The sequence below is a fragment of the Eulemur rufifrons genome, chromosome 7 (assembly GCF_041146395.1).
Source record: "Eulemur rufifrons isolate Redbay chromosome 7, OSU_ERuf_1, whole genome shotgun sequence".
NCBI lineage: Eukaryota > Metazoa > Chordata > Mammalia > Primates > Lemuridae > Eulemur > Eulemur rufifrons.
In genome coordinates this window covers 7,840,711-7,857,061 of record NC_090989.1, presented here as the reverse complement: position 1 = coordinate 7,857,061, position 16,351 = coordinate 7,840,711, and the positions used below count along the sequence as shown (strand labels likewise).

Below are 16,351 nucleotides of genomic sequence, written 5' to 3'. Positions count from 1 at the left end.
AATTCCAGCCAACCCAGTAGCCTTGAACTCTTACCTCTTTCCTCAGTGCAGTCAGACTGCTGTGTTCTTTTTGGGCTCCCCCTCCCTATACTATACTATACTCTGGAAGTTGCTTCCAGATAGAAAGCCATGGTGATTGTGGGGCTCACCAAGACTGGTGCTTTTTTCTCACAGTTCTACGCTGCCTGTTGTCCAGTGTTTGAAAACAGTTGTTTCATATGTTTGAGCAGTTTTATAGTTGTTTATGATGAGTGAGGTAGTCTGGTACCAGATACTCTAAAAAATGGTCAGAAGTGGAAGTGTGATATTACAGGCTTTTACAGATACGTTTTTATGCATATCCCATTGTTAAAACAATTTAGTGTACAGATTTAATTAATGTTTCATGCTGAAAAGCCTGAGCTTCCATTTAGATATTATATGAGTAATTTCCTCATGTGTCTAGACAATTGAATATGCCGTTTTGACTAGTAGATTAAGACAAGTTTGTATGTGTGATGTTTATACATCCTGTAGTGACATATATTGGCCACTAGAGGGTAATAAGAAATCACTTCATTTGTCCTTATCATTGGATGACTGTTACTAGATAGTCCTTATCATTAGACTCTTTGCACAGTCACAGTCGTTGCATAGTTTCACTTAAATATATATTTATTTAGCACCTACTGTGGAGTCAGGCACTGCACTGTGTGCTTGGGATATAAAAATGAGTAAGAGAAAATTGTTTAAGCATTAGCTCTAGCCTGTGCTATAAGACTGGTCTTTATTTCTGACTCATGAGCCCCTCATTTTTAAAATATTTCTTCCATCCTTACCCTCCTTAAGCTCCCCCTCTCTTTCTCAACTTTTTCTTCACCATCTAAATATTCCTGATGGATTCAGTCCATTCTTTCATTGAACAAATATTTATTGAATGTAGGCCATGTGCCAGGCACTGTTCTTGGTGCTAATGATAAAATGGTAAGCAAAACTTACCCATGGACTTAATTCACTCACCCTCCTAATCATGTGCCTTTATTTCCAACCGTTGTTAAAAGTGCAATTGGCTATTCCTTTAACATTTTGTCGTCTTCATTTTGAATGTGTCTTGTTGCTAAGGACCTTGCAGGTTTCTTCCCCCATAAGATTTGCCACCTCCCTCATTTCTTAGAGGATTTTGTCTAAGAACCTCATCCTTATAGGAGTTTTCCACTTTTGGATGCTGTAGTTTAAATTAACTTGAAATATTTCCATTTATTCTTTGTTCTTTAATATTGCTTTTTCATTTAACCGTTTCTCTTTAAAATCTAATGTCAATTAATACTGTCACAGGAATGATCCCATATCTACACATTAGTAACGAAGAAATTCAAGTTTGCAAAGTATTATGGTATAGCTTCAGACTTAAAGTGGAGCTGTATGTGGGTCTTATATTAGAGATTAATGGCTGTTGAAACTTGCTTTTACTCAGGTTCTTCTCCCAGGCTTTTTGTATTCGATACTTCCTCTGTGTCTACCACTGTCTTTTTGAGTCTTATCGTGTCCCAGTCTCTGAGATCAGTTTATGAAATGTTTCTTTGTAGAATCAGTGCTAATCTGTACTGGTAATACAGTCTCTAGTTTGTTGCTAGAATATGGTAATTTGATTGGAGTGAGAAAGTTATGTAATTGTTTTTAGTAAAATATTTAACAATAAAACTTTTTTTGAGACAGAGCCTCACTCTGTTGCCTGGGCTAGAGTGCCGTGGCGTCAGCCTAGCTCACAGCAACCTCAAACTCCTGGGCTCCAGCAATCCTTCTGCCTCAGACTCCCGAGTAGCTGGGACTACAGGCATGCACCACCATGCCTGGCTAATTTTTTCTATATATATTTTTAGTTGTCCATATAATTTCTTTCTATTTTTAGTAGAGACGGAGTCTCGCTCTTGCTCAGGCTGGTCTTGAACCCCTAAGCTCAAACGATCCAGGATTACAGGTGTGAGCCACTGTGCCCGACCCAACAACAAAACTTTTATGAGCTTTAAAAAAGTTCTAGCAACATGCTGATGGTAAAAATGATCCATATAGGTCAGAAGTATATAAAAATACAAATAGAACCCTGCATGCATACTTTTCTCCAACTTTTCACACTATTTGGCAGCAATTAAAAATATTTTGAAATAACACTCCAAATAATGATTTTAAAGATAGCTTTGAATTTAATGTTTTAAGTTCATCATTAAATTATAACACCTGATATTACAATATGTATTGTGATACATTCTTAGGCTAAAATATTAAACCTAATTTTTAATTGAGTTGAATAAAGATTATATAGTATAGTAGGTGTTAGGTTGAACCATATAAAATTGCTGTTTTGAATTTCATATGATTCCACCTAATAATTTATTACCATCATCTCTGTTATAGGATGAACAGAGTCCTTTGTTTCATTAACATTTGAATTAAAAGGGAAGATAGAAACTTTAGAAAGAATAAAAATACAGTGATTTGCTCAATTATAAAATCAGGTTGACTAGAAATACCCATATTAGTTTGTTCCCTTGGAAGCTCATCATAGGAAAGGAATGAATGAGTGCATAACTTAAATACTTTTTGGCCTGTTGGAGGAAATTAAACTCCTAAGTTTTATATTCTGGATTTTATACATAGCAGTTGAGCTAAGAAAGGAGATGATGAGCATGTGCTGAGCATAACTCACTCTCTCTCTCTCTCTCTCTCTCTATATATATGTGCACTATAGTTACTACACCCCACCCCACCCCTGGGATAGAGGCTTAATCCTTCACTTCACTAAATAACAGGGAATGTTACTAACTAGTTATGATAGATGGTATCATAAATAGCTGGAAAAGGTCTGAGAAGTGAAAAACATAAAATTATTTCTTGCTAATTCACATTCACATTACCCACAGCACATTTTAAAAAGGACAGTAGATTCTTTGTCACCTAGCATACCACCCTTTTAAATGGGAATATCTGTTAGTATAAAACAACAATGACGATAATATAACTAGGAAGGGAACTCTAGTGAGGGGGGAGAAAGCCCTCCTAGTGTCTTGTGTATTTAGACTATAGTTGATTTTTGGATTATCTGCTACTTACATTAGTTGGAGAACAGCTTTCTTTTATTAAGGTGAACAATTAAATTGTCTTACAGATGCTGTTCAAAGCAGAATTGGCATCATCTGGTGGCTTGTTAGAAATGTAGACTCTCAGACTGTACCCTAAGTCTGCTGAATCAGAATCTGCATTTTTTGTTGTTGTTGTTTTTGAGACTGTGTCTCACTCTGTCGCCAAAACTGGAGTGCAGTGGTATGATCACAGCTCATTGCAACCTCAGCTCCCGGCCTCAAGTGATCCTCCTGGCCTCATTCTAGAATTTGCATTTTTAAACAAGATTCAAAGACAAGTCGTAAGCACATTAAAGTTTGAGAAGTGCTATTATAGATCATGAGTGGCTTTGTCACCACACGGTGCCTGCGTAGCTCCTCAGTAAGTGCTTGTTGAATTTAATGCATGTAATTGACTGAATCTAGATTCAGAAAATGAAACAAGTATTTCAGGGGGGTACTTATAACAATAATAATTAAGGAGTTACCCATTTCTTTTTTAATTCTTTCATAGCTATCTGGATATCAGAATTATCTCTTCTTTGAGATGTATCCTTGAGTCTGATTCCATCGATGCTGGGTGGTCAGTTGGATGTATTGTGAATTGTGTGTGTGTGTATGTATATGTATGTATGAACACAGAAATCAACAATAGTATATAAGTTAAGGCGGTAATTAGAATTTGATGAGTCAGTGATGCATATTGTAATATATAAGGTAACTAAAAAATAAAAATATGAGTGGGTGTAAAAAGTTTAATCCAGCAAAAGGTAAGAAAGGGACATAAAACAGTTGGAACAAATGGAAAGGTTAGTGTTCATACATGAGTAAAACCCAACCGCATACTGTTTACAAGAGACAAACCTAAAATAACAAGGAAACAGATTGAGAATAAAAAGATGAGAAAAAGACATACCACACAAAAATTGATTAAGACAAAGCTTGGTGTCGCCATGCTATTATCAGACAAGGCAAGAGCCATTCCTGGAAAATAAAGAGGACAGTTTACAACAATAAAAGGTTTTACTTATCAAGAAGGTGTAACAACTCTAAATTTGTATAATCCAATAACATAGCTTACATGGGGTTTTTAATAATACTTCTTGGTAACTGATAGGATAAGATGAGAGCAGAAATTTTAAAAATGCATGTAAATTAACAAACTTTTGATGAGTCTGATCACAAAGAAAGAGAAGACCTCATTAACCAATCTAGAGGCGAAGGGGATATCACTACAATTATACCTACATTGAAAAGCTTATACAAGCATATTATAAGAACTTGATGTCAATACATTTGAAGTTTAGATGAAGTAGACATACTGTTAGAAAAATATAACTCACCAAAACAGGCACACAAGGAAATAGGAAATACGAATAGTCCTATTAAAGAAACTTGATCTTTAATTGATAAAGCTCTCACAAAGAAAACTCCAGGTTCAGAGGTTTCACCAGTGAATCTACCACAAAAAGGTAATCATGACCAAATTGCATTCCAGGAATGCAAAGTTGAACATTTCAAAAATCAATCAGTGTCATTCACCACATTAACAGAGAAAATGAGAAAAATCATGCCATTCCAGTAGATGTAGAAAAAGCATTTAATATAATTCAGCATCCATTCATGAGAAACAGGGTCTTAGAAAACTAGCACTAGAAAGGAATTGCATTAATCAGATAATGGTAGCTATTAAAAACCTACAGCAACCATAATATTGGAGAAATGTTGAAAGCTCTGTGGAATCTGTATCTCCTCTTCTAATCATCATACTACTGGAGGCCTCAGCAAGTGGAATAAGGCATAGGAAAGAATAAGGATTGGGAAAGAACAAATAAAACTGTTCAAGTGCTCAGTAGCCACATGCAGCTATTTGCTACTTTAATGCAGGTAAATCCATCATTGCAGAAAATTGTGTTGGGCAGCACCATTCTATAGTGACAATGCGATTTCAGTCCAGATGCCAACATGAGTTAGTTTGGTGGATTTGATGGGCTGATTCTGATATTCATATGGAATTGAAAAGGGCTAAGAATAGCCAAAAGTTCCTTGAAGAAGAACAGAATTCTCTACTAGATAATAAAACTTTTAAAGCTGTTGTAATTTAGATAGTGTCTGGTTCTTGGACAAAAAGATCTAGGTAGGTAAGAATACAGTAGGGAGTCCAAAAATAGATCCAGGAATATGTGGGCATGTGATTTATGATAAAGGTAGCATTGCAGGGCAGTGGAGAATGTTTGTGTTTTTATTTTTTGAGACGCGGTCTTGCTAGGTTACCCTGGCTGGATTTTTAACTCCTGGACTCAAACTACCCTCCTGCCTCAGCCTCCTGAGTAGCAGGGACTACAGGTGTTTGCCACTGCATCTGGCTGTTTTTAATTATTGGTTCTGGGTCAGTTGGGTCTCCATGTGGTGGGGGGGATGAAATTTGATTGCTACCTCACATACAGAAATCAAATCCAATGGATTGCCCATCTAGATGTGAAAGGTAAAACCTAACTTTTGGTGTAAGTAAAATTCTTAGACACCGAAAGTACAGTACTAATTCTAAAGATGATAAGTTGATAAAATTAAGAACTTCTATTTATCAAAGAACACCATTAAGAGAATGACAAGCCATTTATACCAATAAGGAGCTTATATCCAGAATATGTTAAAAAGTGTCATAAAAATGTATTAGAAAAAGACTTAACAATTCAGTAGGAAAAAATGGAAAAGCAACCTGAATGTACATTTCATAGTAATGTCCAAGTATCAAATACACATGAAAAGATGCTCCTAGTCACCAGGAAAATGCAAATTAAAACCATAGTCAAGTACCACTGCACACTTACCATAATAAATGAAATTAGAAAGGCTGATGATTCCAAGGGTTAGTGAAGGAGTGGAGCTGTGGGAATTTTCGTAAACTGCTAGTGGAAAAATAGATTGATTGGAAAAAGCACTCTGTGTATACTAAAAGGTGCATAACAAGAATCTTATGAGTGGCAGTATTCATAATAGCCCCAAACTGGAAATAATGCAGGTGTCAATCAAAAGTGGAATGGATAAACAAATCATCATATGTTCATATAATGGGATATTATAAAGCAGTGATAGTGAACAAACTACAGCTTATAGGCATAACATTAGGGGAACAAACCCATTTATATAAAACTAAAACAAATCTGGTTTTGGAGGTCAGGATAGCAGTAACTTTTGGGGAAAAGGGAGGGGCGATATTACTTAGGAAGGATCCTAGAGTGGTGTGGTGGATTTCTGGGATGCTTGCCTCCCCCCCCCCCCCACAGGTTCATTTCATGCTAATGGTTTAAGTGGTACACTAATGAGTTTTGCACTCTTCTATAATATTGGATTAAACAAATCTGAACATAATATATAATGAAGACATTGATAATAGAAACAGAAGCTTACATTTTCAAAAGTGCTTGTGTGTAAGTTTCCATTCTGCATGCCTATTTGTGATATCTCCTTTAAACTTCTTAACATGGAATACAGTTAGTATAGTTATCTCTGCTTCATAGGTGGGGAAACTAAGACCCAGAGTGGTTAAGCAATTTCTCATTCACAGCCTTAGCCTTTTTACTGTTTATAAGAGCTCTTTATATATCTTAAAGACCTCAGTCCTTTTCATTTATATTTGTATTCCTTCCTAGTTTTTTGTTTTTAACATAAAATTTGGAGGCCTTCTTTCTCTCCATTGTTTGAATTTAGGAATTTTTTGCTGTTACAAACTGTGCCAGGATAAACATGCTTAGCATCTTTGTGTTCACCATCAAATACTGCCTTAGGATAAAATTCTTAGAAGTTTTTTTAACAAACAATAAAGTGAACAAAATTGCTCCACATAATTGAATTGAATAAATGTATTTTTCACTATAAGTAATGAAATGTTTAGCAAAGTTACCGCATCTACGATCATGAGTACACCGTCCTTTTACTTACTTAGCAAATACTTACTAATCATGTAGAATGGATCAGTTAAGGACGTCACACTGTAGTGGAGAGAGAAGCTAAGGTCTGAAAGCAATGCTAAGGGCGGGTGATATTCAAATTCAAGTTGGGGTAGGTGACTTGAGATTTGCATTTTAGAAAAGTCACTTTAGCTATTTTATTGAAGAAACACAGAGTTGCAAGTAGACATCTCTTATATTTTCCTGGATAGAGCTGGAACCCATTCTACTAAGTGAAGTATCCTAAGAATAGAAAAGCAAGCACTACATGTACTCACCATCAAATTGGTTTCACTGATCATCACCTAAGAGCACATTTAGGAATAACATTAATCGGGTGTCCGGCAGATGTTGGGGGAGGGGATGGAATGGGTGTTTACATACATAATGAGTGTGATGCACACCATCTAGGGGATGGACAGGCTTAAAGCTCTGACTGGGGAGGGGGGAGGGCCAGGGCAATATACATAACCTAAACTTTTGTACCCCCATAATATGCTGAAATAAAAAAAAAAAAAAGAAAGCTATTAAGGATCTATTTTGGTAATCTTAAGTGAGAAATGTTATAATGGAATGAAAAGAAGAGATGGTATTTGAGTGTTCTAAAGGAGATGGAGTCAGCAAGATTGGGCAGCTGTTTTCACCAGGTGGGCCATGGGGGAAAGAACTGTAACATGACCCCCAGAGTTTTGATTCTGGTTGACTGGGTAGAAAGTAGTATCATTCACTGCAGTAGAAAATAGAAATGGAGCTTGTTTGGGTGGAATAAAGTTTTGTTACCTCCAGTTTGCAGAGTCTGGAGCATTCAGGTAGAGATTGTATGCTCCACAAGGACGGGCAGTAGCCCACTATCCTTTGCTGTGTGTTACAGCACATTCACTGTACAGTACTGTACAGTAATTACAGATAATATCAGGCCATTTGTTAATTGCCACAGCTGTTCTAGGTACATGTGTTAAAGCACTTAATGTTGACAACAACCTTTTTAGGTGGATATTAATAGCATTATCAGGAAATTAGGTGTGGAAGGCCATACAACCAGTAAGTGGTGGAGCTGTGATTTCCAGCCCTGGCAGCCTGGCTGAGAGTCTGTGCTCTTCACTGTTGGGCCACTGCTATTATATGTCTTAAAAATAGTAGGCTTCAGAAAAAGTATTCTGGTGTTGAACGGAATGGTCTGTTGTATGGTGGGAGTTAGCTGATTCATTCAGGAGGACAAGCACAAATATTCTGAGTCTGGAATTTGTTGACCAAGGTTTTGTGCTTTACCTTTTGGCTTTAGTCTGTGATTACAAATTTGGCTGAATATAAGAAGAAAAGTCTTTTTTACTCTTTTCCTTTTTCTTTTTTTTTCTTTTCTTAAAGTAAGAATTGCCTTTTATTAGTAAGACACTAATACTTATGGACCAAAGTGTTAATTTTTCATTCCTACTATGGATAATCATGATCATGGCCCCAGCCTACCTTGGGATAATTATTGACTGTTCTTTCTTTGTGGTGAGCTTGTCAGGTTTAAGTTCTCTTATGACTGTGTTGGAAGGATCCAAAGGAATCCAACAACCTGGGGTTGAGAAGTTTAGTTCTGTGTTGTGTGTGGTTTTCCTGTTTTTATGCTCAGCGTTTGATTACCTGTGTCAGTGGAGAGCACCATTAAGGCAGATCTTTCAACTGGTTTAGGAGATGCTGCAAATGTTGTCTGCCATATCCCTGGCAGGTGCAAGGCAGCATCTCAGCAGTGTGTTTGAGTTGGTTTGTGAAGAGCTGAGCCATTGAAGAAGCCTCTCTTGAGAATTCAGAGATTACTTCTGTAACTCATGTTTTGGTTCTCAACTGATGAAAATCTCATGTGTGAAAATAAATGTTAAATGTTGTTGCTTTACAAAAAGATTTTCTCAGTAGATTTATATTAGGTTATTAAGTATGGAATGTTCAGTTTCCTTAAGTACTAAGTTTGACAGTTGATATCTGACATTTATTATTATTTTTTTTTGTGAAGGTACATCCTCATTCTTTCAAACACATGTTTGGGCTTGTGATTATCTTTCAGACTTCTTTTAGAGCAATTTTTATGACACCATGGATAAGTCAAAAATTCGTGTTGTTTTCTAATATGAGTTTCATCAGGGAACCAATGTAGCACAGACAGCTCAAAATATCAACGAAGTGTTTGGGAAGGATGTGGCTAATGAACACACAGTTCAATGGTTTGACAAGTTCCATTCTGGTAATTTTAATCTTAAAAGAGCCACGTGGGTGACCTGAGACCAGGGTGAATAATGATGAGATGAAAGCTGTGATGGAAGCGAATCCTACTTGTGAATTAGCAGCAAGGTTTGGCATTACTATTCCAACAATATTGGACCATTTGAAACAAATGGGCAAGGTAAAGAAGCTGGACAGATGGGTTCCGCATGAGTTAAACTAGCGACTAGCATCAGAAAAGAAATCATCTTGAAGCTTGCCTTTCTTTGCTGTCACAACATAAAGGTGAACCATTTCTACACTGTATTGTTATGTGTGATGAAAACTTGATCCTTTTTGACAATTGCAAGCCTTTGGGACAATGGTTGGATAAAGATGAAGTGCTGAAACATAGTCCAAAACTAAATATTCATTAAAAAAAGCTAATGGTGTCAGTCTGGTGGTCCAGTGCTGATATTATCCACTACAGCTTCATGAATCCTGGTTAGTTGATTATAGTGGATGTCTACTGCAACCAATTGGATGAAATGATGAGGATGTTTGCGATTAAGCAGCCGAGATTGGTCAATAGAGACAGGCTAATCCTCTTGCAAGACCAGAAGTCACAAAAAACAGGGCTGCTCAAACTGCAGAAGCTGGACTTGGAAACTCTCTGTCATCAACCATATTCCCAACTTGTACCAACTGACTACTTCCAGGCTTGGACCACTTCTTGCAAAGAAAAATATTCAGTTCTCAACAAGCTGTGGAAAACACCTTTCACAATTTCATTGCCCCACTCTCTCCAGGCTTCTTTGCTGCTGGCATAAGCAGGCTACCCTTAAGATAGCAAAACTGTATTAATAGTTTGGGCACATACTTTGATTAATTGCACTGCTTCTTGTTTGAGATATAATATGTTAGAATTTTGATTTGAAATTGGACATTTCATATTTAGTGACCTAATATTAATTTTAATCACTTAAGTGTTGTTTTGAGTGACATATACCTGTTTATAGTTACAAAGGTTTTTAATATATTGAACATCCTAAAATCCTTATTTAAAGAACCATTAGGTATGTCAGATGATGTAAACATTAGGGTATGAGTACTTCGTTTAAACCTCATTTATCTACTCGTAGGAGGAGAGACTTCAGCATGCAAACCTTCATCTGTTCGGCTTGCACCGTCATTTTCATTCCATGCTGCTGGCCTTCAGATGGCTGGACAGATGCCCCATTCACATCAGTACAGTGACCGTCGCCAGCCAAACATAAGTGACCAACAGGTTTCTGCCTTATCGTATTCTGACCAGATTCAGCAACCTCTAACCAACCAGGTAAGTTTGTGGAGTATCAGAAATGATTTTTGGAGTACTAATTTATTCCTTAAAAATGTTGGGATATTAGATAGGCAAAATGGTTTCATGGTTTTCAGTTTTACATGTTACATGGGATTCTGGATTGACAAAACATGGAACCAACTTTATGCTGTTATAAACTACTTTACTACACATTTATAAAAGTAAATATAAAATTCCTTAAAATTAAAAAGAAATGAATGCAAATTAACCATGCTATTCATTCTAATATTCGGACTAGAGATTCATCAATTTTCCACAAAGCTAATGGTGTAAAGATAATGAATACTGAAATCTCTTGAGAGAGAGATACACACACGTATGTATTTTTAATATCTTCCTGAATTAACTACACCTACTACACTGATTTTTGGTTTGGGAAGAATTCTTTTGTCAGCTGTAGTTGTGAGGTAAAGTTCTTTTCCCACTGGTGTTGGATGTTTGATGAGCACTGAAAATGGCTGCTCTTCCCTTTAGGGCTTAGGAATTTAGTTTGCCACTGTTTTATTTATGTCTTTTAGTATATCGAGTGAGGATAAAAAGTTGGGAAATTTGGAAGTATTTCTTTTCCTGGATTGTTTGAAGGAATTGTATTTTCTGTAATTCAATAATATGTAATTTTAATGAACAAGTGGCTGCAGTTAAGTGTCATTATTGTCAGGTGTCTTTGTATATATTATTAAATGATAAGATCTGGCTAGCAGTTAAGCCAGCATTACATTTATGTATAACATGTGAATAACATTCACAGTTAAATAAGATGAATTATGGCAGGACTTAAAAATTTTTTTGTGTAGTGAATTGATTGAGAATTGAGTTCTGTGTTTGAGAATTGGAGCAGTTGATCAGAATGTTCAAGTTTGAGAAGTGTGTAACTGTGTAACAGAAGAAAGTTCTGTGGAAGTCCAATAAGTAATAGTAGCACCATGACCCATTTGCACTTTGGAAAAACCAAGTATGTTGGATTAATTTTCCCACATGTTCAAAAGCAGCCTGTTAGGCAGGGTGCTATTTTTAATGTTTTCCAGCTGAAGGGACTGAGCTCCTGTTTGTGACTTCTCCATGTGTGTGTGTGTGCAGTAGACTATGGGCTCCAGTCCAGGCTTCTTTCTTCTTGGATGTGTTTCTTTAAAGTCTGACCTCTGCAATCTAGGGAGGGCTAGAAAAAATTCTGGTCCTAGTTATTTTTATGGTAATATTGTTTTAGTAGGTAGCAAAATACCTCATTTTATATGCAACTGACATCTTGTTTGTCTTTGGATCACTTAAATAAAGAGATATTTCACTTAATATTTCCATTTTAAGCTATAAAATGGTTTTAAAGATTTATGTGATATAAAAAGACTATTTTTAAGTAATAATACTCAGCCAAAAATTTCTGACCAAATAAAGGCAGTCATACCAGAAGATGTCTTTTTGGTAACTGAAGTGTAAACCGGGCCGGTGTGGCATGGTTTACGAGCATATGACATGGACTCAAGGTCGTGGCTCACGATCTGGTCGTAGGACTTGAGTCAGGTCACTTGGACCCTTCATATTTGTTCCTTGAGTGTAAAACTGGGACCTTAGACTAGACCCCCTAGCACCTTCTAGCTATAAACTTCTATAATTTCATTATTTGATTTCCATTGTTTCTGGTTAATCATCTCATCAAATGTCTTTTAAATAAGGTTTATTGTACAAGTAAATTGAAATGAACTAACTTTAACATTTTATTTCTAGTAGTTAATCTTATATGAATATGTTTGGTACAAGTTTAAAAACAGTTTCGTTCAAAAGAATAGACGTAGGAAATGAGAAATGTAGTAAAAGTAAGTGTAGAAGAGTTATGATGGATGTTTGGAAGTCTCTGTGGACTATTCTAGTTTTCACAGTACCTTTTGTAGTTCTTCAGCTGTACCAATACCCTGGATATGTGTTATGTATGCTATTCCGTTTTATTAATAGTTCTCAAAATAGCAAGAAAGGCCACTACAATGGCTTATGCTTGCAGTCCTAGCATTTTGGGAGACCAAGGTGGGGGGAATGCTTGAGGCTAGGAGTTCAAGACCAGCCTGGGCAATATAGCAAGTCCCCTGTCTCCACAAAAAATAAAAATTAAAAAAAAGTAGCCAGGTGCAGTGGCACGCACCTGTAGTCCTAGAGACTTGAGAGGCTGAATGGGATGATTGCTTGAGCCTGGGAATTGGAGGCTGCAGTGAGCTATGATTGTGCTGCTGCACGCCAGCCTGCGCAACACAATGAGACCTTGTCTCTTAAAAAAGAAAATGCAAGAAAGGCAGAATACAGTGTTTCTAATGCTTCGTTATATGTGAAAATATTAGGTAAATATAAATCAAATGAATGAAATAGGTATTATTATCCTAGAGAATAATTTTTGAGTAAAATCCTAGAGTTTACACTGTAGAATCTTTTCAGGATAAAAAGTTAACTGTTTTATTGTAGCTGTTATAACTCATCTAAGCAATACAGATTTTTTTATCTGGGTGAAGAAAAAGGGCTAGCTCCCAATGCCAGATAGCCAAGGGAGCAGAATGATATCTCATCAACTTTCATTTTTGTAGGTTACAAACCACCCCTCCCCACCTTGCTGCAAAAGGGGTAATGCCTACAGCTAGGTGAGCTCCTGGGTCCTCTGAACACCATGAACTTAATTTTCAGCTGCAGAAAGGGAGGAAGGGAGCTCACTACATTACTGTACATTCTCTTGGCATTGTGACTATAAGAAGCAGAAAGTAGAGAAAGCATCAAATGCTTAGGGATGGCCTTGAGTCTTAGTACAGATGTGTAACTAGGTATATGGAAAAATTATTTTCTAATTCTGGATTTGTACATATGGCAGCTCAATTTTGTAAAACAGAAAGTTGGGTTAACTGACAAATCACAATGAAAGCAAAGTGAATGTTACTTACTTTGTAGAAATTAGTTTTTTCCATGTATTTTGGGTATCTCTGTACAAGGTGCTCTTTCAATCACTGAAATATACTCTAGTCTGAGGCTAATTTTTTGTGGACAGAATGCATCTGTTTATGTATATAGATGCCTTGAAATAGTAACCTCTGTTACCAAAGGAGATAAGAAAAATAAGGTACTAAGGATTAGCTAATTGACTTGGCCTTGTAGGCAGAATTTGACCAGTTGTGGAAAAGGTTAGCAGTATTGTGAAGTGTTAAGCACACAACACACACTCACAAATGTGATCATGTAACTCAAAATCATGTTTACATTCAATTTTTCTTGATTGTGTGATTTTGGTGTTTTGAGTGAGCACATGGATAGTCACTGATTCTTTTTTCAGATGTTTGAAATACCAGTGGAATTGTAAACAGGCAGGTTAAAAACTTGGATATTCTGGTTTTTTAATAACTACTTTTAAATTCATGTTTATTTTATGCATGCTTCAATTACTTTGCCCAACAAATAGCCTAAAAATGACGTAACTAAGAGGGTAGAATAGAAGCCTGAAATTGGAAATTGGTAAGGTACTCCTGGCATATGTCATTGTGAAGAGCACGGGGTTCAGCATGGACTGCCTCAGCTCTCACCTTAGCTGTGTTCCTCCCTGGCTCCAGAACCTTGGTCAAGTTAACATTGGAGACTCAGGTTTCTCCTGTCTGAAATGGTGACAGGAATAGTACTTGTTCTCTTGAGATTGTTGAAAGGATTACATGAGAGACATGTAAAAAACAATGCATGCTATAAAAATATAGTGTTTAATAAATAACCGCTACTATTATTTTATTATTAACTACTCAAGTTATTCAGTTGGTTCTACCAATAGTTAGACTTCGTATCAACTTTTATTATAGTGGGAATGAAACATTTCACTGATTCAGATTTTGTGAAACCTTACCTTTAGGCTGCCCTTCACCAGTCCTGGAAAGGGCTTGTGAGTAAATTACCTGTGTAAAACAATGCTAGAGACTTAAAAAAAGAAAACACATTAAGGGAAAGCTCTTTTCATTCATTCACAAAAAAAGAATTAACATGTTTATTACCAATATTATCCATTAAGTCCCCAAGGAGTGGTATAGCAATATTCTGGGTCTGGTGTGGTAGGTCATGCGTATAATCCTAGCACTTTGGGAAGCCAAGGCAGGAGGATTGCTTGAGCTCAGGAGTTCGAGACCGACTGTCTCTACCAAAAATAGAAAAAGTTTAGTTGGGTGTGATGGCACGCACCTGTTGTAGTACAAGCCACTCGGGAAGCTGAGGCAGGAGGATTGCTTGAGCCCAGGAGTTTGAGGTTGCAGTGAGCTATGATGTTGCCACTTCACTTGACTTGGAGCAACTGAGTGAGACTCTATCTCCAAAAAAGAAAAAGAAAAAAAAAGAGAGAATAAAATTTCTGTGAATTTAGCTCTGCTTACTGTTTATATTTAGAAAAATAAAATATATTTGAAAAATCAATTCAGATTGTTTTATTAATTCCAATGATTTTTTTTTCAGAGAAATAGGTATAATCACTGAGAGTTTTTTTCCCCCTTAAATTTTAAGGTGAAGATCTTGAGAAAAGATAATATTAATTCAGTAATTCAGTGAATTTACCATCTGTCTAACAACTTTTAGAGTTTCAGTATACATGCATAGGAAACTAATAATAAACTGGTTTATGAGAAAGTGCACCCAGGTAAATGCTATGGGATAGTGATTATTTTCTGTCCTGGCCACTGTTACAACCCTCCCTTCCTCTTTTTGTTAGTGTGGATTAGGGTTAACAATTGTACCAAAACTGTGAGCATTTTTGTGAGGTCTTGGTATGATGTGTTTACCATCAGTCTACTCTCAGATTGACCCGAGTGTCCTTTGAGAGGGGTTGCATCAGGGTCTTCCGGCTGAGTAGATTTTATCGGTACAAATATCCGTAAGAGTGAGGGAGGAACACAAGGATGGGCCAGTGGTAATGACTGTAGGTCATTACCTTGATGTAATTAATTAGTTTTGAGGATCTGTTGATTGCAAGAAGTCCCATTCAGAACCCTTTTACTGAGGCATGACACTTGGTGGAAGAATAAGGCTGGAACAGCAGTCCAGGTTCATTGACATGCTAGTTGTAGCAGTCATAGGTATGTGTATTGAAGTTCATGCCTCTTCTCTATGCCCGGTCATTATTGCAGTGGAAACAGTGTAGCCACAGTTGAACCCCTCACTGTCTATTGGATGATGAAGAACCATGATTTAGGATTGTGGAAGGGAAATGTGAGGGCAAGACAGGGGTGTTACTGTGGGTGGCATGTTTTACTTCATTGTATTAAAGAAACAAGTGCCGATTTTAGCCTTGCTTAGGGGGCAGATACTTGTCAGAGGGCAGGGCCTGGTGGTGGTAGGAGCTGAACTTCTTCAGCACCCATTAGATAGAGGGAATGGGGCTCTGCTGGCAGCGTACTTTTTGGCGCCAGCTGGGTCTTGAAATCCTATTTTAGGAAGCTGAAAGTTGACTCCAATGGCTGGGTTTATCTTTGTCTGCGTGTTGTGGACCAGGTCAGGTTTTAGGAATAATTCAGAAGAAATATTTCTTTGGGCTAATTGTATAATATGGGGAAGCTCTCTTGGGCAGCATCATGTGTGTCTCCTGGATCCAGGGATATGTCTGTATTTCCACTGTTTAAATTTCCCAGCCTTGGGCAGCTAGGCATATTGCTTTCTAATTTCATTTATTTGTTCCAGTGGTTGTCTTCATTGGAATGCAGATGAAAGAGGTGACTTTGAGAGAGAATGTATACTCTTCTAATGTAGATGTCTTTTTTAAAAATAGATACTATGCA

The 16,351-nt window shown here is 36.8% G+C and overlaps 1 protein-coding gene across 3 annotated transcripts in view; it reads left to right on the top strand.

The window, feature by feature from the left end:
• Positions 1 to 16,351, top strand: part of DYRK1A (dual specificity tyrosine phosphorylation regulated kinase 1A) — a 137,012-nt gene that overhangs the window by 88,400 nt on the left and 32,261 nt on the right. For 2 of the 3 annotated variants that reach the window (XM_069474951.1, XM_069474950.1), the window contains exon 3: positions 10,369 to 10,565. In XM_069474951.1, coding sequence (XP_069331052.1) covers positions 10,369 to 10,565 — 197 coding nt within the window. Of the gene's footprint in view, positions 1 to 10,364; positions 10,566 to 16,351 lie in introns of those variants that run through there. The other variant, XM_069474952.1, reaches the window with a different exon arrangement.